At 40.2% G+C, this 24,124-nt stretch overlaps 2 protein-coding genes across 2 annotated transcripts in view; one reads left to right on the top strand and one right to left on the bottom strand.

Moving 5' to 3' along the window:
- The window catches only part of LOC129113357 (peripheral-type benzodiazepine receptor-associated protein 1), a 61,915-nt gene extending 61,078 nt beyond the window's left edge, over positions 1-837 (bottom strand). Inside the window, 1 exon segment of the mRNA XM_054625594.1 lies at positions 699-837. The gene's annotated coding sequence lies outside the window, so the exon portion shown is untranslated.
- Positions 838-11,375: 10,538 nt separating this feature from the next.
- On the top strand, positions 11,376-20,898 carry LOC129113094 (scavenger receptor cysteine-rich domain-containing group B protein). The gene is given in 11 exon segments (XM_054625233.1): positions 11,376-11,428; positions 11,773-11,912; positions 12,668-12,700; positions 14,446-14,484; positions 14,973-15,365; positions 17,626-17,940; positions 18,870-18,938; positions 19,270-19,338; positions 19,473-19,787; positions 20,312-20,398; positions 20,496-20,898. Coding segments are annotated over 10 exon segments (1,773 nt in total). The 5' UTR covers positions 11,376-11,428; positions 11,773-11,776; the 3' UTR covers positions 20,813-20,898.
- The last annotated feature ends 3,226 nt before the right edge of the window (positions 20,899-24,124 follow it).

Raw genomic sequence — 24,124 nt, 5'->3', positions numbered from 1 at the left:
CTCTCCATGAGGAGCTGTGGCAGCTGGGCAGCTCTTTCAGCCATCGGCTGATTCTACCAAAGAGCAGGACGGAGCTTCAGACGCTCATTTGTGCCCACTGCCATCAGACTGTACAACAACAGCAGAGACCACAGTCTGTCACCATGCTGACCAGCCCCCCTATTCTATTTTTATTTTTATTTTATTGTATAATATGTGTATTTATTGTCTGTGTCTGTGTAGTTGAGCTGCTGCAACACTTGAATTTCCCCCATGGGGATCAATAAAGGAATATAATAATAAAACAACACATTATACTGGGGAGCAGGAGCTACAGTCGGTTGAGGATGCAACAAGTGAGCTGGAGTTACAGTGACGTCAGACAGCAGAGTGACGTCAGACAGTGACGTCAGACAGTGATACCCGCAGCTCGACGGGTTCTTATCACAGAGGATCGGGACTCCGGCCAATGGCTCATTAATTAGCATAATTAACAAGCTGATATAAACTCGTGTAGCATTAGCTGGTGCTAATTTAGTTAATAAGTTGTATAACAGTCTGTAGTGTATTGAAGCTGACCCGGGTCCTGACCCAGGTCCTGACCCAGGTCCTGACCCAGGTCCTGACCCAGGTCCTGACCACCGGTACCACCGTTACGTCCTGTTAGCCAGTGTTAGCTCACCGTTAAGTTTATCAGCCACAACTTGTATAAAACTCACCTCTCAGCGGACTCAAGTGTCATTTTAACTTTTCTTTACCGGAGTCATCCTCCTTCATACTGATACTTGTGTTCATAAACACGCCGTGTGTCAGCCCACGGTGTTCCCGGTGTTCCGGTGTTCCGGTGGTCACAGGTCCACGGAGCCGTGCAGAACGTCTGTTTACCGGTGAGGCTCCAGCGTCACCGTGCTGCCTTCAGGTGCTCCGCTATGTGCCCGGAATACCTGGTCGCGTTTAAGTGACAGTCGTTATGAATAACATATACAATTTGTATGTGAATTTTGAAAATCCACGGCGATGGATTTGCACTGCCTTGCAACAACATGACAAAGAGAGTCAATCGTATCGGCCCCGTAATCAAAGTTTTCAGTAATTTATCTCTCAGAAGTTATTCTCTACAACATTACCATATCCTTCTTTCTCATAAATATATTGACTCTTAAAATTCATAGTTAAAATAGAAAGTTCTGCCCTTAGTAGCTGTATTTACAGATTTGTTGAGTTGTTTGTAGTGCGTTTTTTTTGTTTTTTTTACAATAATCGCAGTATTGCCAACTCTCCCTGAATGCAACAGAATCATTGGGTCCGACCTTCTTACATCCAACCGACTGGTGTGAGCTGGATGACCACTAGTGGCTACAGGCTGCTAGTGCAGAGTAGTGAAGGTTTGACAATATGTCCAGAGGGATCATGTATTACATGAATTCTGATTCATCAAAATAAAGGTAGTTAAGTGTTTTTGTTTTAAACATGAAGTTCCCCCAATGCTCCTTAGGTACAAAACCACTAACGCACAACCACAAAACCTGCATTATTTTTCTTATTTTGTCATTAAAATGTATGCTAGAGAGAGTATGCTTTGAGAGTCAAAATGAGCTCTGGAGAAGAATTCAATTTTATGAAACAAGTTTACAGTAATTGTGTCTCATAAATATGTGAGGAAGAACTAGATTTTTTGACACTTGTATCTTCTGAAATAAAAAACACAGTCCTTGTAAAGTAAACCTTCTCCTATCAGTTGTTTACATTTGTCATCTCTTACCTATAATGCACAGTGTTTAAGGAAGCACCAATATATGTGTTGTGTGTGTGTACATGTGTTTCAAAGCACTGACAAAACGCCCCTTGTGTCAAAGTTGTGGGAACAGTGTTACAGTTCATGTAAAAAAAGAAAAGAAAAAGAAGAAATCTTTAGTAGTAAGACAGGAAACAGGATTTAGGAATGCCTGAAAATGATGACAGTAAAGATATGCAGTCAAAAAGAGAGTGGAACCAAGCAGAGGGTTTAAATATACAGAGCAAAGATAATAAGGAAACAAAGAAAAAAAGAAACAAGTTGCTAATGAGGAGGCAGGGAAGGAAGGAAGGAAGGAACTCTCAAGAGAGGTGACTAGTGGACAGCATGGTCTGTAAATTACATTACAGTCATTTAGCAGACGCTTTCATCCAAAGCGACTTACAGTCAGTAGTATGTTACATATCATTCACCCATTCACACACTGATGACAGGCTACCATCAAGGTGCCACCATCAGACTCTAACTAACATTCATCATCCAGTCCACACCGATGGCCTTCAGGAGCAACTTAGGGTTAAGTCCAAGGACACATCGACTGCCGAAGCCGGGTATCGAACCACCGACCCTCTGAATGGAGAACTACCTTGCTCTCCACTACGCCACAGCCGCCCCGTTCCACCACAAGCAGGGACTGGGTAGGAAAAGAAACACTGTGTTCCAAATTGCATAGTTTTTCTTTTTACTTTAAGCTCATTCAATTGGGACATAAGATTTCATCGTAACATTGCCCCATGAACTTTGACCCTCTGGCTCATATATACGCTGAACAGAGCAATGTAGCTGCGTTCCAAATCGCATACTTTTTCTTTTTACTTTTAGTACATACTGAAGCTGTCCTTACAAACTGTGCTTTCCAATACCCATACTACCATAGTATTTAGTATGCCAGAAAATAGATTTAGTATGTCCCACTACATAGTATGCAAATGCAGTATGCCAAAAATACTTTTCTGCCTATTCTGACCCACAATCCTTTGTGCAGCAGATATAAGAGCAAGAGGGTCAAAGTTCATCGTGCCATATTATGAGAAGGTAGTATGTCCCAACTGAATGCATACTGCATGCAACAGTACGTAATTTCCTTTGGGACATACAACTTCCTCATGACATTGACTATGAACTTGAAAAGCAGGCTGGCTTGCATACTGCAAAATGCAACTGGATGCATTAGGACGTCCTGGTATGTTTGGCATTCTGCATTGGACATATCATGTATTGGGACATACTAAATATTTTTCTGGCATACTAAATAGATTGGTAGTTTGGGTATTGGAACGCGCAGAACGTTTGTAGGTGGTGGCAAAGGAAGAAGAATATCACCATGACACCATGTTTGTCTCTCATCACCTTATATTAATTAATTATAATCCTGCAAATTTCCCCGCTGCGGGACTAATAAAGGATTATCTTATCTTATCTTATCTTATCTTATTACCGCCTCATCAAATGGCTGTGGATGAGGTACCATCTTACTTTGCCTTTAACCAGGAATCAGATCCTTTATGCTTTTATGCTTACACTCTGGTCGCAGCAATATTTTATTACAGTGGCTTATTAGTCAGTCCGTGTGTGTCACGGTATGCATTTCATGTTATATAATGTGTTTTTGCTACTATTACTCTCATCCCAATGTGATGTCTCACTGTTTTTTTTCGTCATGTGAGGATATAATCAACAGGAATGCACTATTTAATATGATCCCTGGGTCCTTGATAAAATGCTTCCTGAGATTTTATTATTTGGCAAAGGCAGTGATATTGAAATGTATAAATCCTCAAAGGTATGTACATACCTTTTCAATATCATGTTGCCAAAATCCATCAAAGAGGCAAAGCAAACCATGTCTGACCACTGGACAGCTTTGTATATGCAGAGTATTGGGCAATCAGTCTATATTTCTGTAGTTCTTCTAGTCTATAATTTTTTAGTAAGCTGATGAACTAATGCACTTGCATAAGTTGAAAGCATCTCTAATGGTTTGCGTTCTCTGTGAAGTTGAAAGAGACAGAAAGAGAGAGATGTGGCATACCACTCTGTGTTATCAGGGTGTCCTTGGGCCGATCCCTCTCTCATTTCCATCTCTGTCTGCTCACGTGTGGCTGACTGCTGGGAAGAGGCAGAGAAATAGAGAGAGAGAAGAAAAGCAAAAATCTAGATGACTGCTGCATCATCATCATCGTTTACATCTACAGTAATGATGCTCCTAATAGAGGACTATCTGGGCTGCTCTTGACTTGTACAAGCAGTATTTACCTGTTGAACTGATACACATTTCTGTCTGAACACTTCTTGCATTAGTCCTGTGAGCATATTTCTGTATCTATATTTTCATGTACATCATGTTCTGGCACATATGGCTTCTGTAGTTTTGGACACATGTCAGTATGTATGCTGATAGCATGTGTGAATACCAACAACTCCCATTTGAGTGTCTATATATTTTATAATGTGGCATTTATATATAACCTACCTACAATTTTTTATTAGTTTCAACACTTTAATCATGTGTGTATAATGCAAAGAGGGAACGACCAAGGGATTTTAATGATGACAAAGAAAGACAAACCATAATAGTCCAATAAAGCAACCCCAAAACCATGACTGTTAACTCCCTAATAAAATAATAATAGCAATGACAATACATTTATAAAACAAAAGAAATAGATTAATTAAAATAAGTACATGAAGATAAAAAAATATATGTATAAAATAGATTGACCATCTGATCGGACATCTGTTAGGATTACCAGAAGTCCAGGCATGTGGTCGTAACAGATAAAACACAGTTTAAATCTTATGAATTCTAATCTGATGGGGTTACTGACAAGTTCTAAAAATAACAAATGGTTGCCGCCTATTATAGAATGATTCTGTCGGACTTTTGAGGTTCCACTTCGTTTTCTCCAACTGGATGAAGAACATGATGAGCCATGTAAAGACAATGTAGAGACAATATATTTGCCTATTTGGATCATATGTGTTCTTGTAATATTTTGGACTCTGATGTTTTCTTTTCTTATTATCTGAAGTTTCGTCTAAATGTATATGACTTTCTGCAAGATTAAAGTGTATTTTGAGGCCCTTTATCTTTTCTGACAATCTACATGTATGTATTACTGTCTGTAATATGTCACCGGTATTTCCTTACCTTAAACAAAATACCTTTAATGTTATGTAATATAGCGGCAGCATTTTTTTCACTAAAATCTTTAAAACAAACATGTCAGATCAAGTTTATTTATTGAGCCCATATTGTAATAAACATACAACTCACTGCCATCATTCATTTCTAATTAATGTATGTAGGAATTACAGTCAGTGAAGGACTTCAATCAAAGTCTTTGATTTTGTCTTTTTCCCCGCCTGCGACACAGAACACTACCTGTCTTCATGACCGACTTTACGTGATTGTCCAAGACAAAGGTAACAGTATGTCATGTTGCAAAAAGTGTGTCAAGTTCAAATTCAAGGCCCCCCATTTATTTTGGGAAAAAAAGTGTCTAGTTAACCCATGATATACAACTCAAGGTGATGTATGAATGTAAAGTAGACTCCAAGAAGATACACAATAGCTGACCTCTCCAAAGTTGTCAACACACTAACAAGACATGTATTCCAGAAACTTCTTAATGGTCTGATGCTGACATTGTGTGTGTCTGCTTGGGAATTCAACTGGGAAATGAGAAGGCAGGTCTCCCTCAAGCCTTTTTTCTTATTCTTGTTGGCAGTAGCTTTGTCTCCTCTTCTCGCCCTATGAACTGTAACAAAGACCAGCACAAACAGCTGAGCTCATTCTGGTAATTCATTCATTCATTCATTCATTTTCTGTAACCTGCTTATCCAGTTAAGGGTCGCAGGGGTGCTGGAGCCGATCTCAGCTGTCAATGGGCGAAGGCAGGGTACAACCTGGACAGGTCTCCAGTCTGTCACAGGGCAGACATATAGAGACAGACAACCATTCACACTCACAACCATTGAGTACCAGAGGAAGGTGAACCAGTACCAGAGGAAGGTGAACCAGATGAGGAACTAATCCACCAGAGGGACACTGGAATCTTGGATCTCAGGACAAAGCTGGACAGTCTCTCCCAGGTTCTCACAGACACCAAAAGCCAGCTGTTCAGCAAAGATGCTGAACTCCTCCAGAGCGAGGAAGCCTGGCAGGCTAAACACAAAGCTCTGGATGACAAGTTCACACACGATAGAAAGAACAGAGCCTGAAGACAATGCAGATTGAATACAAGAAAAAAGTGAACCAGATGGAGGAACAAATCCACCAGAGGGACACTGAGATCCTGGATCTCTGCAAGGAGAAGGACGGTCTCTCTCAAAAGCTTACAGAGACCATGAACCAGCTGAACAGTAAAGACGCTGAACTCTTCCAGAGAGCGAAAGCATGGCAGGCTGAATGCGAAGCTCTGGAGGAGAAGTTCACAGAGGACCTGGCCCAGAAAGAACAGGGCTGGGAGACGAAAGAAAAACAGATAAAGGACGAGAACAACGAACTGGAGGACCTCTGTCTGAAAATGAAGAAGAAGAGGAGAGGCTTCTTGTTTGTTTGACAGAGAGACAGAGTTGCAGAAAATGAAAAGCAAATTCCAAAAGAAGGAGCTGAAAAAGAAAGAATAGAAGGAGAAGGCGGAAAAAGCAAAGGAGGAGAAGACAGAGAAGAAGAAGACGGGTTTCTGGAGCTGGATGCTCAAGAACAAGAAGTGTGAAAGTGACAAAAAGGTGGAGGAAGCTGCTGGTTGTTCTGCTCAGGTAGGACAACAGTAGTCAAATCAGGACCCCCCAAAAATGAATAAATAAACTAAAACAGAAAATCATTAAATCTTCCAAAACTCAAATAAACATTCAAAATCTTTAAAAATGAAAAGAACATCTTTAGAATCAAATAAACATTCAAATAAAAATTAAATTTGTCTGCCTTGTAAAGAATATATATATACATTATGAATACAACTATATGACATAATGGTGGCTATGACCTATAGGTACTGGTATCTTTTAAATGTATAGTATAAACAACACTGAGGCCAATCAATATGAGATATTCCTTTATTGATCCCCATGGGGGAAATTCGGGTGTTGCAGCAGCTCAAGTACAGGGTAAACAGATTAAGATAATAAATAAAAGATATTATACAATAAAAATAAATAAAAAAATAAATAAATAAAATAAATAAATAAAGAAAATATATATATATATATATATATATATATATATATATATTCTTATAAAAAAAACATGTGACCTTCATCACTGACAGGCTCATGATTATTTTAAATGTAATCATTATTTACAGGTTATTATTAACATACGGTTAGAAAAAAAAAGATTGACAACACTTATCCAAATGGAGCTAGCGTAAGCTAGCCAGCGCACCAACACACACATAAACAGTGTCGCGTCAGGCACAACAATTCCAATTCATTTCCAATTCATTTCCAATTTATCAATTGACGCCAAATGATTTCTATAAAAAATCTAAGTGCAAATACTCTATTTTGGTAATATTAGTAACACTAACGTTAAAGTCACGTACACAGGTAACGTTAACGATTACTTTACATGAGAAGACTGTGGTTAGCTAACCTAAAGGTGCAAAATGTCTCGCAACAAGGAAATACAAAGGAATAACAATGAGTTTCGTTACCTTGCGGTTGCTGAAGTCGAAGTGTGGAATCCGATCAGAAATTTTGTAGCTCTTGCAACAAAATTGTGCTGAGAGAAGCAAGTGTCCATCAGCATATTAATTTATGGTCTACGCTACTCATTTGTGTAACGCAACGGAGGGTATCGTGTTAAAGATGATGTGTCCCCTTATGTCTGCGTGAACAAAAGCTATCATTTTTGCTTATTGTTTAAATTGCTGAAAAAATATCCAGCACAAAATTACTGTAATGTGATACACAATAGAATGAATTTACTGTAGGATTAACCCGGGAATTAATTTTGACCATGATGCTTTGCAGATCTACAGCAACATGCTGTATATAGGTTCTACAGTAAGCATTTGTCCAGTATACAGTAATAATGCTGTGAAAACTACAGAAACTTGTTACAGTGTGGCTTTGTACTCAGTGCTACATACTTAACCATTTCCAAGTTTGTTTGGGCAACACATTTATTCAAACTAAACATATTCATGTTTGTTTGGGCAACACATTTATTCAAACTTAACATATTTGTTAGCCTCCCACTTCAGAACTAAGCGTGTTCACCGTTGAGTAGTTGGCAATTTCACTCGTTCTTTGGTAAAAAAAAAAAAGCTGGAGACACACAAAAAGCAAAACATATTTCCAAGGCAGGACAAGGCTGTTAGTTAATCTGTAACTTTGGGTGCGTGGGGCTTTGTTTTCTCAATCCTATCCTGGAGGTTCAGAAAATGAGCTCAGTGGAACAGGATCCACATATTTTTTCAACCACTGATTCGGGCAACACCCCAGGAACAGGCCGAGAGTTGGTCCATGAAAAGCCTGTCAATGGCTGTGGACAGCCTGCACGTTTCTCCGCGGCTCAGGAAGGATTAGTGTTGGGAAGCAATTGCCATTAGATTGCTGCACAATGCCGAGAGGCCTCTGGCTTTTCCTTGTAAGGACACATGCAATTGAAAGGACAACAGAATATCTTGTGTGTGTGTGTGTGCAATATAACCACAATGAGACACATTAAGCCTCTTTCTAGCCCAAAGGAGTGACTTTGGTGAGAACAAATAAGTAAGACGGATTGCAGGAATTCATGGAAATAAAGGGTTTGTGGAGTAATATGTCTGTCTTGGGAAGTGAATGCTGAGGGGGAGATCATGTTGGTAACACATGAAGATTATACCAATCTTTAAGACAGGGTATCGCTCTATAAAAAGGTCAAACGCAGCTTACTTCATTCCACTGTGGTAGAGTCAGTATTATTAGTCAGTCATCACTTTTTCTGCATAACTAAATGAGGACTGGAAGATTTTTAAAACCTTCAAAACTCTGGAGGAACTCTTGAGTACAACTTTCTGATTTTCACTGCCTCATAATCGCAAAGTCTTGCTTTGGAGTAGTTCCACATTCACATTCACACACACACACACACACACACACACACACACACACACACACACACACACACACACACACACACACACACACACACACACACACACACACACACACACACACACACACACACACACACACAGTGAGAGACACAGGACCTGATCCACAGCCTCGTCTGGCTCTGCGAGTGTGTGCAGAGATGAGCAGGACCGCACCTTCTGTGAGCGCTACCTGAAACTGGAGATGCAGGGGTACCAGTGAAGGGTTAGCTTTCACTGCATTGTCCTTTTTTTTTTTTTTTTGCTCCTCCTTGCTTCTTTTAATCATAGACAGGTACGGGGCGTTAAGAGTATTATCATACAATGCTCTGGTATTTATTGTTTTTTACGTAATCTCTGTCACTGGAGTCAGGTACTTATAGTCAAGCAGGGTTAAGGAGATGAAAGACCTTGAACAAGTTGCGCTGGATACTCTGGAGTTTACTGCTTCCATCTCTACAAAAACTTTCTGTGTGACCTGTGGGATTAAGTTGCCATCTGTCTGAGCTCTGAGGACATCTTTTAGTTCTTTTTTTTGGGTTGAAGGAATCCTATTTTTTTAAATTATTATCAACATAACTACTTTCACAACAGGTATGTATTTTGTGAACATGTTGACCCTGGTTTTGTAACATATCAATGGATTAAATCTAGCTATTTTCTGTCATTCAAGTTGTTTTTGCTATAACTGGAAGTCCATTATAACGTGAGGGGACAGAGATAGTTGACAAAGATGTTGTTATTATTATGTTATACATTGTTATTGAAAAGAAGATATTTGAATTAAGATTACTTAATGTCAAACATGTTCAGATTCTATGAATTATTACTTTCAAATGTATCTATTATTGACAAGGACTTTTCTATATTTTAAAAAAGATGTCATTTTTTGTCACATTGTAGAAAAAACTAAATAGGCTTGATGGGAAAAAAAGGATATTGCTCATAAAAAAGGCTAAAGTCAGACACACCTGCGGGTAAAAGCTTTGATTTTCTGTTTAAGTGTCGTTAAAGTCCCCCAGTTAAAGAGACTGACAGCGTTATTCTGCGGTTCATCTCAGACATTAATGGGTATTTTTGTGGGGCCCGAGATCTTTCAGCTATTTCTCAGCACGGTGAAGTGAGAAGGGAGGGGAAGCGGAGCCGACACAAAAGGCAACATTATTCCCCAGCGGATCTGCGCTACATCCTAGTATGAATGGAGTATTGAAAAACATAACATTGGGGACTAGATTATTTTTCATCCCTCATAACTGAGCCATTTGTCCCGGAGTTTCGAGTGGTTTGTTGGTACGGTCTGCCAATGAGACAGTGGTGGTTCTCGGGTGCTGTGCTGGTGTTAAACTCCCCACCTCCCAATTGGATGCACAATGCTCTCTCTTGTGGGCCTCCGGCCTTCTGTGCTAGACCTCTCCAGACAATACGACGGTCCGGTGAAAAAGGACTGGACCTGGATGAAGACTCGGCCCATAGTTGTGTCTGTGTCAGCCGTCAAGTGCTTTTTTGCCGCTAATGGCCCTGCAAAGCATGTGTGTTAAATTTACCTCCACAAGCTGAAGATAACTATGAATATAGAGAAAAGAAGCTAAAGATTTGAACACCCCCCTCCCCCCCCACCATTCTCCCCCTATCTCCTGCTCTCCAAGGAGACGAGAGGCGCCCCCGCAGTGTCATCGGGTGCCTAAGCGTTTTGGAGGGTTCTAGTGACAGATTGCAGGAAGCAGCGTTTATGCCTGACGATGGGGACCGCAGAAAGCAGAAATGTCTTTTTGTGCCCCCTGGGCCCGGAATGTCCACTATCTCGAGGGGCCAATATCAAATTCTCCCCTCATCATCCCCTAATACGCATTCCTGTGTAAGGTCAGGGGGAATTCTGCATGAGCGAAGAGACAAACAACCCAAGGCTAAGCCACACACTGTGCATCTCCTAATGACAACATGCTCCTGATAACACTCTTCAATTGATCCCTGGGATATTTGCTCTAAAAGTACACGTAAAATTAACTCATTCCAACAACCCCATTTCATTAAATAATGTATTTTTTTAATGTTTAAACTGTAACTTTTCACGTTTTTCCTCACACTACAGATCATAGCATTTTATTAAAGTGTAAATCCTCCTGCAGAATTCATGTATATGAATCTTCCCAGTTTCTCACTTGAGAAGAATGAAAGCTATTCAGCGTCTGACCGTAGTGCTATCTAACTTTGATTATTGAGTGATTGACGGTGAATCCCAATATTTTCCGTCTGAGGGAAAGTCCCCTTGATTATCAAAATATACGACACAGGACACTGTCTCTGTCTGTAACACAAGCCCTCACCAGCTGTTGATGATGCTGGGAAGCTTACAAAAAAAACATCCTCAGCTCTAACAAGAGCTTGCCCGATACTGTTGTAGCGTTACCCGCTGCCAGTGCAGGTGCACGGCGGCCATTTTGTACTGACTGTACAAAACAGCAAGTAGCTCTACTCCCTGTTACTGGTGTTTTACTGGCAACAGCGGCACTTTTCGATGGCACACACCCAATGTCTGGGATGCCGGTGTTCCAGGTTTGCTCTGATAAGTGTGAGTGTGCCACAACGACTTCCTTACATTTACCTAATGTCCGCGGGGAGCGATGTGCATCACGTGGATGCAATTTATTTTTTAGCTGCACATTTCCCAACCCTGACCTCAGCCAGACAACCATCGATACCTACTACAGCACCATGATGACAAGAGCTGCAGGCTCCACCAGAGAAAACAATCCAATACCATAACTAGGCTACCCTGAACCAGTACAGAGTGTATAGTGATCGTGTCTACCAAACAATAGTCTACTACATTAAGGGGTGTGTTCACATGCAACCCAGGACTTTCTGGAAACTTGGCGAGAGACACTGACCAGTGTGTGAATGTGTGTGTTGCAGGCGGATGGTCAGTCAGGCAGCCATGCGAGGCCAGCGTGTGGTGGAGAGCGAGTGCAGGTGCTGGAACCCGGCCGTCTGGCTGCTGGTGTCCCTGCTGGGGACCCTCGTCTTGGTGGCCGTCAGTGTGCTGCTGCGACTCGGTGAGTGTGTGTGTGTGTGACATGTTTTTTAAAGGACTGCTCTTTAATTACAAGTGTGGTGAAATATCATTGTTAAATGGAACAATGTGAAACAAATATGGAAAAGTAATAGGCCTTAAAGTTTGGTGCACCTGTTTCCAGTTCTCAACAGCAAGGGTCGGATTATTAAAGTAGATCATTTCCTTAAAGGGTAATTTTTCATTAACTGGCTCATGATCAGAGTTTGGTTGCATAAAGATTGAAACTGATTCCCAAGCTTTATGTAAATCTATTATATTCTACTGCATCAGTAAACAAACTCAAATGTCCTCGATTTTTAAACTCTTAAACCTGAGTTCCTTTTGAGATGCTTCACATTTTAATAGTTGAGAGGGAAAATGTTACTATTCCATGAACTCAAAACAGAACGCGACACATGAGTTGGTTTCTTGTGTGTCAGCTCTAAAACCACAAGTTCTGGGCGTTCATAATGCTCAGGAACCGGGTGTGCCTGCAAGTGAGCTCCCTGTAGAGCAGTGCTTTTGTGTCCACAGTTTCTGTCTGCCCTGTGTTTACCAGTTATAGCTGGCTAAAAGCCGAAGGTATTTTGAGAGATCAATTCCACTCACTGGACTTTATGGATCAACACATATCAAGAGAGAGCAATTTATTTAAATGTGCTGACACCAGCATGTTGCCTTTGTCTCTTGATAGAGACAAAAGAAATCCAAATGAATGCCTTACTAAGAATTTCTTTGTGTGTGTTCAAATTTCAGGAGACTTGAAAATAAACAGACGGGCTGTAAACAGTAAGTAATATTTAAGTTTAAAACATTTTCTTCTCTGATCTTCCTTAGAATAAGAACTCCCTGGAATATTAACCAGAATGTAACCTGCATGTGGTGCGAAAAACAGATGTGTTACCAGACCCTGAAGCTAAAATAGGCAATTTTACTGCATACATTGTACACGTTTCAATACCACAAACAAATGGGAGAAGCCTGTGAATTGACCTACATTGGGTGTGATGGATAGAAAAATCCCTCTGGTGTCATTGTGAGTTGTTGAAACCGGAGATATTAGTCTTCAGGCGCCGAAATGTCCTCTATACAGGTCAAGAAACTTCTTCCTGTGAGACTCTTCTAAATCTAAATCTGCACGTGTCTAAACAAACATGTCATCGGAAATGTACATCACACACACATCTTCTTGGACCCTCTGTGTTTTGCCTACAAAATATCTATTGATTGTTTTGAATGATTCATTTGGCTAACATTAAAAGCAAACATTAAATAAATGGGCTGTGATAGAGAGAGCAATGTGATTCGATTTTGTATTCCCCATACTCACAGATAAGAGTTTATCATAATTGTCCCTCACTTCAAAATAAGAGTTGGCAGTAGCCAAATGGTGATTCAAACGTGCTAATATGCTAACAATGACAACATGTTGATGTTTAAGATGTTCACCATATTAGTTTAGCATTGGAAGCATGCTAACATTTTCTAATTAGCACAAAATACAGAGAAATTAAAATTTTGACCTGAGGGGAACACAATAATTGTGGAGAAACTTCACTCACTCCACAAATGTGGACTGTGAATACGAATGGTCTGAAAAATGAAGAACCTTAAACTTGCATGTTCTCTTATGGCCATCAGGGGCGACTCCTCTGATTGCAAAAATAAGTCAGATTGTATAGAAATCTCTGAGAAAATGACCATAGTTTTCACTTGATTTATTTCCTCAGTAGACATTGTAAACATGAGTTTATGGTTTCAATCACAAGTTTAATTTCGCCTTCAATGCCGCATAATGCAGGTTTAGTAAATGATGGTCCCATTTAGAGGAAAATGGACGATAAAGCAGGGTATGCTTTAGGGCATGGCTACCTTTTGATAAATTGGTTGGTACCACAACGTTGTGTGTGAGTTGTCCATGTTTTGCATATTTAACCCTTTCAAAGTGTGTTTTCAGTTCATGAATGTAAACTGTAACATTTTGGTCACCAACCAATGCCTTACTCAGCATTTTGTTGCACATAGCTTTACCCTCTCCTGTCGCTTCTGGTTTCAAAAACCAAGATGGCGACTTCAAAAATGCCTAACACAAGACTTCAAAATGGCAGTCCACAAACCAATCGGTGAAGTCCTGATGACTACGTCCATCTCTAATTTACTGTCTATGGGTGGCGCTAGATGAAAAGTCACCAATTTTAGAAGGATGCATCCTCTGAGTACAATGAATGTCTGTATACAATTGAATGCCAATCCATCCCATAGTTGTTAACTTTCCCTCCCTGCCCATGCCACTAGTGTGGCTAAAAAACTAAATTAAAGGAATAGGCTTACATATTTCTGTTGTGGCTGGTGCCCTATGTGGTCTGAACAGGCCTCCTGTTGTGGTTTCAGTCTGTGTCTAGTGTTACAGGAAAATGGATATAGTAGATATAGAGTACAGTAACTATGGAAGGCCAAGAGCCTCCTTTCAACAAATAATTTGACCGTACTCTCCTCCTGTCTCTCTCCATATCCCCTCCTCCCTCCTTTTTCAGCCAATGGCGTGCAAACCCCCTTAAGGACGCAGTACCAAGGTAAGCATTAGCGAGACGGCCACCTCCACCTCCACCTCCACCTCAACACCCATCCAGACACTCATGTTAAGGAAAAACATGTCTACATCCAGACCATGAAATGAGAACATATCAGTGGCTGGCTGTGTGTCAGTGAAAGAGAGTACAGAAGGTAGATCAGTGCCTGTGGCTTTTTAAACAAGGTCACTTTCCCAGCTCTCAATTTCCCTAATCCCCACTTATTGGCTATGTAACCTCCAACTCTCCTGCATCCACCTCACTCTCTTCCAAGGAGTCATGTGGCTTATTGTGTGCCTTAACTTGGTAGGATTAGACTTTTTTGCTATTAACTATCATTACATTAGAGCCATGTTGGTCTGTCTTCACATCTTTTTTTTCCCCCAAACAGAATCGTGTTGTTAAATTGTCCCTAAGACGATAGAGCTTTTTTAGGCCTAAGATTTTGGCAAAATGCATCTGACAAATACTGTACGCTTATCTCTCCAAAGTTCAACTGGTGAATGGACGTAACAGGTGTGAGGGTAGAGTGGAGGTGTTCTACAACAACTCATGGGGCACAGTGTGTGACGACGACTGGGACATGGTGGATGCCAACGTGGTGTGCCGGCAGCTGAGCTGCGGAGTGGCGGCGGCGGTGGGCAGCAGCTCTCAGTTCGGACAGGGCTCGGGGCTCATCCTGCTGGATAATGTGGACTGCAGAGGGAGTGAAGCAGACCTCAGCCAGTGCCGCAGTCTGGGCTGGGGCGTCCACAACTGTTACCACTACGAGGACGTGGGTGTTTCTTGCAGAGGTAAAGTCTTTACACAACTTCTAAAGAGTAGTGTAGCATCCATGCTGGTGGCCCCCTGCATGGTTACCCCTGCCAGCAGTGTTTAAATTAGTTATAATGGATGAATGGCATGTGATATGAAGTAATTTGAGTGGTTGGAAGACTAGAAAGGAAAATAACTAATTTTACAACTTTATGACCTAATGATAAAGGACATTAGGGAAATGATAAAGATGAAGTGTTTTTGCTCGGGAAGTTGATTCACGTTAAAAAAGATAAAACTATCCGTCACGTCACTTTTCCATTGTAAGTCTATGGGAAAAAGTATTTTTGGGCCCCATGGTATTACGTGACGGATCAGGAAATTGTAATTAAACCATATGGCCCCTATGTAAAATTAACTTTAAATCCTGGCGCTCTTCCTTTGGGTCTTGGGCTGGTCCAGGAGAATTTACAATCAATGGCTGTAACTCACTTAGGAAAAGGTAAGAAAGGATAGGTCCCCTTGAATCATATGATGTACAGCACAAACTGACTGAACGAATAAGCTCAGAATTGGCAAACATTTAAACTGTGCCTCTCTGACTATGTGACTTGGCTGAGGTTGTGGTAAGTCATCTCTTTATCTATAACGCTGGAAAGAGAGGAGGACAGTGTGACTTAAATCCCTGCCTTCTTTTCATTTTGCTGCTAGAACCAGCAGTTGTTGGGGCAAAAGGTTTTGAGGATCGCACCACACCGCCGTCGGGGAACATCGGTTTACGTAAGTGCTGTCTGCTCTTATATAAATGAGGCTGGTTTTCTGCCAACCTGAAAACATGAGATTCTTTTTTTTTATTAAGCACAAAGACAAAGCCATAAACAAATATGGTCATTTTGATAAAATTGGTAATACTCTACAAGTCTATTTGAAAAATGAATACTTGTAAGCAAGATGTTTTTAACTACGACCCCAGGTATTGAAACAACAGTACAACTAGGAAATTACTATAACAAACTTGACTTCTGAAACCTTTTGTCTGTATGAATTTAAAGCTGCACTAATAGGTATTTTTTCATAACAATGTTTCACATAACTACTTGTGCAGACCGCGAAAGGGGGCTTGTACATTATCTTTGAACCTCATCACCAAATGGGAGACAGGCAAAGTTAATGACTAGCCGGACTACAGAAATAAATGTAGAGCATATTAGACTTCATTCATCAAGGGGCCAGATATATGCTTCAAAATGAATGCTAATGTTGCTCCATGTCTGCTTGATTTGTAAATAGGCAAATGGTTTCTTACATGTCGGCTCTAAGCATTTGACCTTGAAAAACACAAACCCCGCCTGTATGTGGCGTTAATCTTCAGCAAACACGACTGATGAAATTACTGGCCCACCTCTAAAAATGGAATCACGCCAGGCTGATTTGCATGAAGGTTTTAGGACAGATGTTGCATTATCTGTTGAAATAAGTAGATCAGACCATTTTTCATGTGCTGATTCCAATGTAACTTTTAAAAAAAATGTGATACGGTATAGGGACTTTTTAGAAAATATTCAAAGGAAAAAAAACTTCAGACCAGTTTTTCAGTGTTCGTTTAGATGTTTTTTATGCTCTAGGATGAAATTTAGAAACTAACACACACATAAATCTGGCAGACAGGTGGCATGCCATATGTTAATACAAAATGCAAGGCAGGTTTCATTAAATAATGAATGATGGCTTATTTTGTCATTGTGTGGGTCCAAATTGCAGAAATCATTTAGAAAATAGGTCCATCCAAAAAACATAAATTGAATTGAGGGATATATTATATCAGTTTTGTGAAACTGTCATGATATTTTACACAAGATCAAAAGCTTTTCAGCTCAGTGGAAAGTATCTTTTGGGAAACTGTACAATACACCTCAAAGGCCTCTTGAATTCCAGGCCATCCTTATTGTTTGCTGAGTTTGCCTTTGTTGGGTTTGTTTTTTACTCTTAATTCCCAAGAAACAAGAACAGAATTTTGTTAACAAGTGACGAACGTAGCAAACTCTCCAGTGGCAATTTTTTTAAATGATGGACACATGAGAATGTCTATTGTCTTGGTTTGAAGGTGTGTTTTTGTATGGGCTGGGGCATAATGACAACATCTGTGCTTAGTGCTATATCAGATGTTCACCTTAACTTCCCCGCTTCAGGAGCCACAGAGATCCACACCCTTCTCCTTCCCCTGTATTATGTCTGTTTGTCATTTCCTCCCTATTCAACACACGCACACCATTCCTAGCAGTTATCCACATATTGAATTTGACATTTATATAGATTAAAATAAAAACCAAGTCAAAAAATATGTTAAATAGCTTGTATTTAACACCCTCCCTCTCAATCTTGGTTTAGGAGATGGAACCATCCGTCTGGTGAATGGACAGAACGCCTGCCAGGGTCGGGTAGAGATCTACTACCAGGGAGGCTGGGGGACAGTGTGTGACGATGACTGGGCCCTCAACAATGCCCGGGTTGTGTGCCAACAGATAGGCTGTGGCAGTGCCGTCTATGCACACACCAACTCCTTCTTTGGCTACGGAACCGGACGGATTCTCCTGGACAATGTCAACTGCCAGGGCACTGAGCAGGAACTGTCCAAATGCAAAAGCCTGGACTGGGGCAAACACAACTGTGGCCACCATGAAGACGCTGGGGTCACCTGCACTGGTACACTGCTCTCAGTCATGGAATATGCATTAACACAAGTCGTGCAGATGTAAACTAGGAATCATTATCATTATTCAAACAAGTAACCAAACAATACTAAGGATCTACAGCCATGCTAGGAGCTCTTTAGAGCTAAATGCTAATGTCAGCATGCTAACATGCTCACATGAATGATTCTAAGATGAAGATGTTAAGCAGGTGGCCTATATGGTTTACCAAGTTCAGAATCATAGTTTAGCGTGTTAGCACGCTAAACACAAAGTACAGCTGAGGCTCATGGGAATGCCGTTAGTATTTGGTCATAAACTAAGTACAGGACAAAGTGAAATTTTGACCTCACCAAAGTTTGAGGGGGACACTTTTGTATCAAAATATAGAAATTTTACTAAAAAAGCACAAATGTGAACCTCATTGTAGAGCTACAGGAAAATGCAGGGGATCACTAAAGTCAGTAGGATTCATCCTCTGAGGACCATAAATCTGTACCAAGGCAACCCATCCAATAGCTGCTAGCATGGATAAAAGCTGCATGATAACCATTTGTTTGTACTGACTATTTAATGTGACATTTCTTCTGTCTATTTTCAGTACTACAGATGATGATAATGTTAGTAGTTTTTAGTAGTTGTGGTTATAGCAGTGGATGTACCAGTGGTAATGTAAATAATAGTGGTGGAGATGATAAGCTTGACCACATGTAGAGAATAGGTCAGTTAGTATTGTTGAGGTATAATTATGATCAGCTAAACTCTTAAATGGTAATTTATTGATTATCTGGAAATATTGAATAAGGAGGATGAAGGAGTTTATAATGGCAGTACTATTGTAGTGGTGTCTGTGCTAGTAACAAGCAGTAGTAGTAGAGATGGTAATTTTAGTAGTTAGTTTACATATAAAAACTATTTCCTTTTCATTTCTACCCACTTCAGGTTCAACCACTGTACCTCCTTTGGCAACAGAAAACCAGAGAGGGCTCTTGGTAACATATAAGACTCAAGGTAAACATCCATAGTACACACCAGACATTTATCTGTCAGCAAGCACACACACATAGATTGCTACTCCTTTTGCAGCAGCATGTCCAATTTGCTTTTGCTAGATTCTTTTCTTCCCCTCAGTCAAAAAGGAAACGTGCATCTTTGCTAAATGACCAACAGGGAGAGCTATTTCTCCCCCATTGACTTCAGATGTGTTACGCCACAGTGCCATGAATCATGGTGGTGAAAGTGTGTAACAGACTAACCTCACCATGGTCACCAAGTACAGATTCGTCACTCTAGGGTATGGAGCCACCAAGTTATCTTATCATGCATCTCATCTTCCCTCCAGCAACAGATAGCGTTCCAGTCACCACAAGACCAACTACCACAACTGTTACAACAACTGCCCAGACAAAAGGTTACAATTTTAAACTTTAAACACAAGTACAGTATGTTTTAATATTGGACTGTACAGGGAATATTACAGCACTTCTATGCAATTATGGGAAAAAGACACTGCGATGATATAACTGCCTATATATTCCCGTGCAGGCAAACCAGCAATTCGTGTGATGAACGGTAACAGTAGCTGCCAGGGTCGTGTAGAGGTCCTCTACAGAAATGTTTGGGGGACTGTGTGCGACGATGACTGGGACATCTTCAACGCCAATGTGGTGTGCCAGCAGCTTGGCTGTGGCAGAGCAATCATGGCCAAGACCCAGGCCTACTTCGGGTACGGGTCGGGCCCGATCCTGCTGGACAATGTGGAGTGTACTGGCTTTGAACAGCAGCTGTCCGACTGCGCCAACCTGGGCTGGGGTCAGCACAACTGCGGCCATCATGAGGATGCTGGAGTTATCTGTGCACGTAAGACCTGACTAGACCTCTCTATCACCATGTGGGGCCAAAGCAGGCCCCATTAGACAAACATTCATGACCAAGCCCATATACCGCCCTTGAACGTTGGGAAATGTCTGCATTGCAAATCGCTATCTTAGGTAATCGATCCCAGTGAAAGTTCATACTTCCTCTTTTTTCGGTTGTCTGTGCTCGCCCTGCTGAGCTGTCCAGTTGCAATGCATGACTGTAGTACTCTGAGGAGGAGACGGCCCAGAGAGCATAAAAAATACAGCGGATGAGTCAAAACACATCAGCGTCACTGCCTGCCTGCAGGCTAAATTCCACTTCTTCAAGGCTGAATCAAAAGCACATACAGACTCCCCTTTACTGAGATCCTTTGGTTTTAAGTTGATTTTTAATCAGCTGTCTTTTGCAGTTATTGCCAAAGGGGACATATTTTACAAACAGTTAATGCTGATATTGCTAAACACTGTTGCTGCAAAGTGTGTCTTTGATTGTGGAATCTTTCTGCTTTCCTCTGCTTCCCTCAGCTTTTGAATTCTTGATTGCAAATGGACGTGACTTCAAAGTAACAGAAAGCATACCTGCCACCACCACCACCCCGCGACCCTCTGAAGGTAGGTTAAATACATCTCCAACCAGCAAAAACAAAAAAAAGAATCAACCTATTTCCTCAGGGCTGGGTCTCACTTGACTCTTTATCACTTTTCGCAGGAATGGTGAGACTGGTGGGTGGACAGCACCGATGCGAGGGTCGGGTGGAGATGTACTCAAATTCCGGATGGGGCACAGTCTGCGACGACGCTTGGGACCTCCCCGACGCTCGGGTTGTATGTCGCCAACTGGGCTGTGGGGAGGCCACGGCGGCTTGGGGGGAGGCGTTCTTCGGGCCCGGATCAGGGACAATCCTGCTGGACAATCTCAAGTGCAGCGGCGCGGAGGCCTCCCTGCAGAAGTGCTCCCATATAACCTGGAATGTGCACAACTGTGACCACTCTGAAGATGCTGGCGTCACCTGCTCGCTGTCGTGATTTCAGCAGAACCACACGCCCATCGTACCAACCTGGGACTTGTATATTATTATGTACATAACAGCTTCAACATTGCTGAAGGAATACTGCACCACCAACAACATGCTAAATAACTAATGTGACAATATATGATTACATACTATAAACTATCTATGCCTATTAAGCACTTTATAAATAAATATGATATAAAAATACAATGTACACTTTTTTTTATTTGATAAACAAGGAAAAACACAAAGCTTTTAACTGTCTGACTCACAAATTTTTGCCCAAAAACATTTCATGTGATTCTGTAATGTTTAAGTAAAGAACACTTGAGGAAGTTCCTCAGTTATTAATTATTTGGATAAAAGGAGACAAGTTTGTGAACTTCAGCTCTAAAATTTTGCAAATATGTATGATAAAGCAAACAATGAACTACATACAAACAAATTATAATAGATAACATGAACATCCACAAAAACGTGTGATATTTAGAGGCATGTACAGCATCTCTCTATCCACAAATACATACTGTGTTACTTGTGTTCTGTAAACCACCATATAACATTTTACTAATAATAATTTTCATATGACAAAGTAAACAATTGTGTTTAAATCAGTATCTTTATTGGTCATTGTCCTAAACATAAGCTTTAATTTTGACTCCAGCATTTCATTTGAGGATTCTTGGGAATACACAGTCAGCAACACACAATTTCTTAATTTACAGTGGGAGCGTATGAAATTTAGAGTTGGATGTGTTTTACATTACATTACATTACAGTCATTTAGCAGACGCTTTTATCCAAAGCGACTTACAGGAAGTGTATTCAACATAGGTATTCAAGAGAACTACTAGTCACCAGAAGTCATCAGTGCATCTCCTTTCTTAAACAAGCATCTCAAAGCATAAACCAGAGCAAAAGTACAGTGCAGAGGCAAATTACTACGAAAACAATAATTGCAACAGACTAATACGAATACAATAAGTGCAACGAACTGATACGAATACAATAAGTGCTACGAGGAAGGCTTTAAGGAGGTTTTAAACCTTTTTACTTTTTAAGCCAGCCCATTTCCTTCCTGTCTTTAACTATTTGTAGCTAATAGAAAGATGCTAATTGTTAAGCTAATACACGGCTGCCTAGTCAACCCATGTAACCAAGAAAAATAGCAAATTAGTTTATATGAAATTCTCAATTGAAATAAACAAATTGGCATACTATGTTAGATTTTAAAAAACGAATCTACAGCACCTTATTTTGGGAATAGCATACTCACACTAGGTAGCTAACGTAGGCCATGTGACCACATGTGATAAATTACAGGACAATGATTAATGCTGAAATGTAGTCTAATAGTAAGAAAGTAAAGAATAAAGTCTGCAAACTAACTAAGGGATGTCAGTTAAACAGCAGTATCAATTTAAAGTTTGCTAACATTAGCCACAGGAAGCTTATGGTCATACCTGACCTAGTAGCTACACGCTACTGTGCTGGCTGCAACACTGAGTGTATTGTAGTAAGCGTTTTACTGAGAATAAATTCAACAATTAAATTGGGAAGAACATGCTATTTCAAACTTTCAACTGTAAATGCTCTATAATAAAACATCTTAATGGTGGCAATGTATGGAAATCTTTGAGAGAACATGTGAGAATTGAGAAGCAGTTAGAAGACTTTGCTGCAATGCCATTAATATATTTTTAATTTTCTTATGCTGTGAGTTTAGTAGGTATTTAATCTCTAAGTACTCACAATAGTCTGGATGATCATATAGAATTTTAGATAGGTCAAAACTTGTAAAATAAAAAAATAAAAATTGAAATACCCATCAAGCTTTTGTAGATACTGTAAGTAGACAACATTTTCTTGATTTTAGTTTTGACAAATTAATAGAATAAATAAAAAGGATACATACAGAAATATATTGCATTATAGAAATTAAATCAGCATCTTAAATGAGTATTTTGAAGAGTAAAACACAATAGAAATACACATTTTTAAGTTGGAATTTTGACTGAAAAAAATATTTGTGAGCCTAGTATGAATGTAGTAATGTCATAAAAAAGCTAAAATGGTTTTCTATATTCTGGCTGGCTCAAGAGCAAAGTCAGAGCTAAATTATCCATTTCAGAAACATCCATGGTCTCTGTGGACAGGGAGACAGAATGGCCTGTACAAGAGGGCGTGTTTGATGACTCATGATAAAATGACTCAGCACGTCAGCGTTATGAACTCGCTTCATACCGACAGTCACTACAAATCACCAGTAATGGCATATCCATGGTAACAAAGACGGTTTCACAAACAGCTTATATTTCATAACAACAAACGCTTAAAAAAGTTATTTTATATTCATAAAAAACAAATTCAGCAACAACACTCCATGATTTAAAAATAAAAAAAGTGCAACTGAATTCTTCATCTTTTACTTTTAAATGTTATTAAGGCTCGCTGTTATGCTTCTCCTCTGCCAAGCAACAAGATTGCAGTCATGTCAAACACCAGATAATAACTGCTCTGTGGTCAGGGGTGTGTCTTTTTCTTATCAGCTACAAAGGCTTTGAAGGTGACTCAGCCAATCAGAACTGAGGACAGCAAATCTGTCTCATTCACTATAATCATTGTCATATAAATAATATATGTCAAACATGATTTAAATATTACCCATTACTACTTACATTCCAAACGATAAGCTACGCAACTTGCGCTTGAGCTTCAAGTTTCACATTCTATAAAAAGGAAAAATACATTTGGGTTCCTTTCTCCTTGGAGCAAGATATTGTGAGAATATGATCTTGTGCCATATTGTCTATTTTTTTATTTCGGTAGGCATACATGGGGGAGGCCCTGGGTAAAAACTAGCCACTGGGCTCCTGTTGACCCCTCCATTAATCCAATGCTGTGATATTACAAGCCTCGTGTGTGGATGTAATGAAATTCAAATTGATCGAGAAATATCCACTATGTTAACATTGTTACCAGCTGAAATAAAGAAGGCCAGATTTTGACATGGGCCCCTCTTCAAGACGGGACCATTAGCATGTTTGCTGGTGCTTTAGTAGTGATAATATAAATATAATATATAATATAAATAAATACTCCATGGCTATCTTAGCGTCCTTCTTATACGCCTTTCCAATGGCACCTTTGTTTGGCTCGAACTGGACGACATTTACAATTTTGTGTGGAGAAGTTAAGGAGAACAACAAGGCATCTGGGTACTTAATATGTTCTGTGTTGTTTGATGGAACAAAGACTATTATTGCAGCGTGAAATGCTGATGCAGTTTTAGGATATGGGTTCTTTTAGAGGCTTTTCAGCGACC

Source organism: Anoplopoma fimbria, chromosome 24, assembly GCF_027596085.1.
Source record: "Anoplopoma fimbria isolate UVic2021 breed Golden Eagle Sablefish chromosome 24, Afim_UVic_2022, whole genome shotgun sequence".
Taxonomy (NCBI): domain Eukaryota; kingdom Metazoa; phylum Chordata; class Actinopteri; order Perciformes; family Anoplopomatidae; genus Anoplopoma; species Anoplopoma fimbria.
Note: the sequence above shows the minus strand (reverse complement) of the source record. Positions and strands in the feature narration are given on the sequence as shown.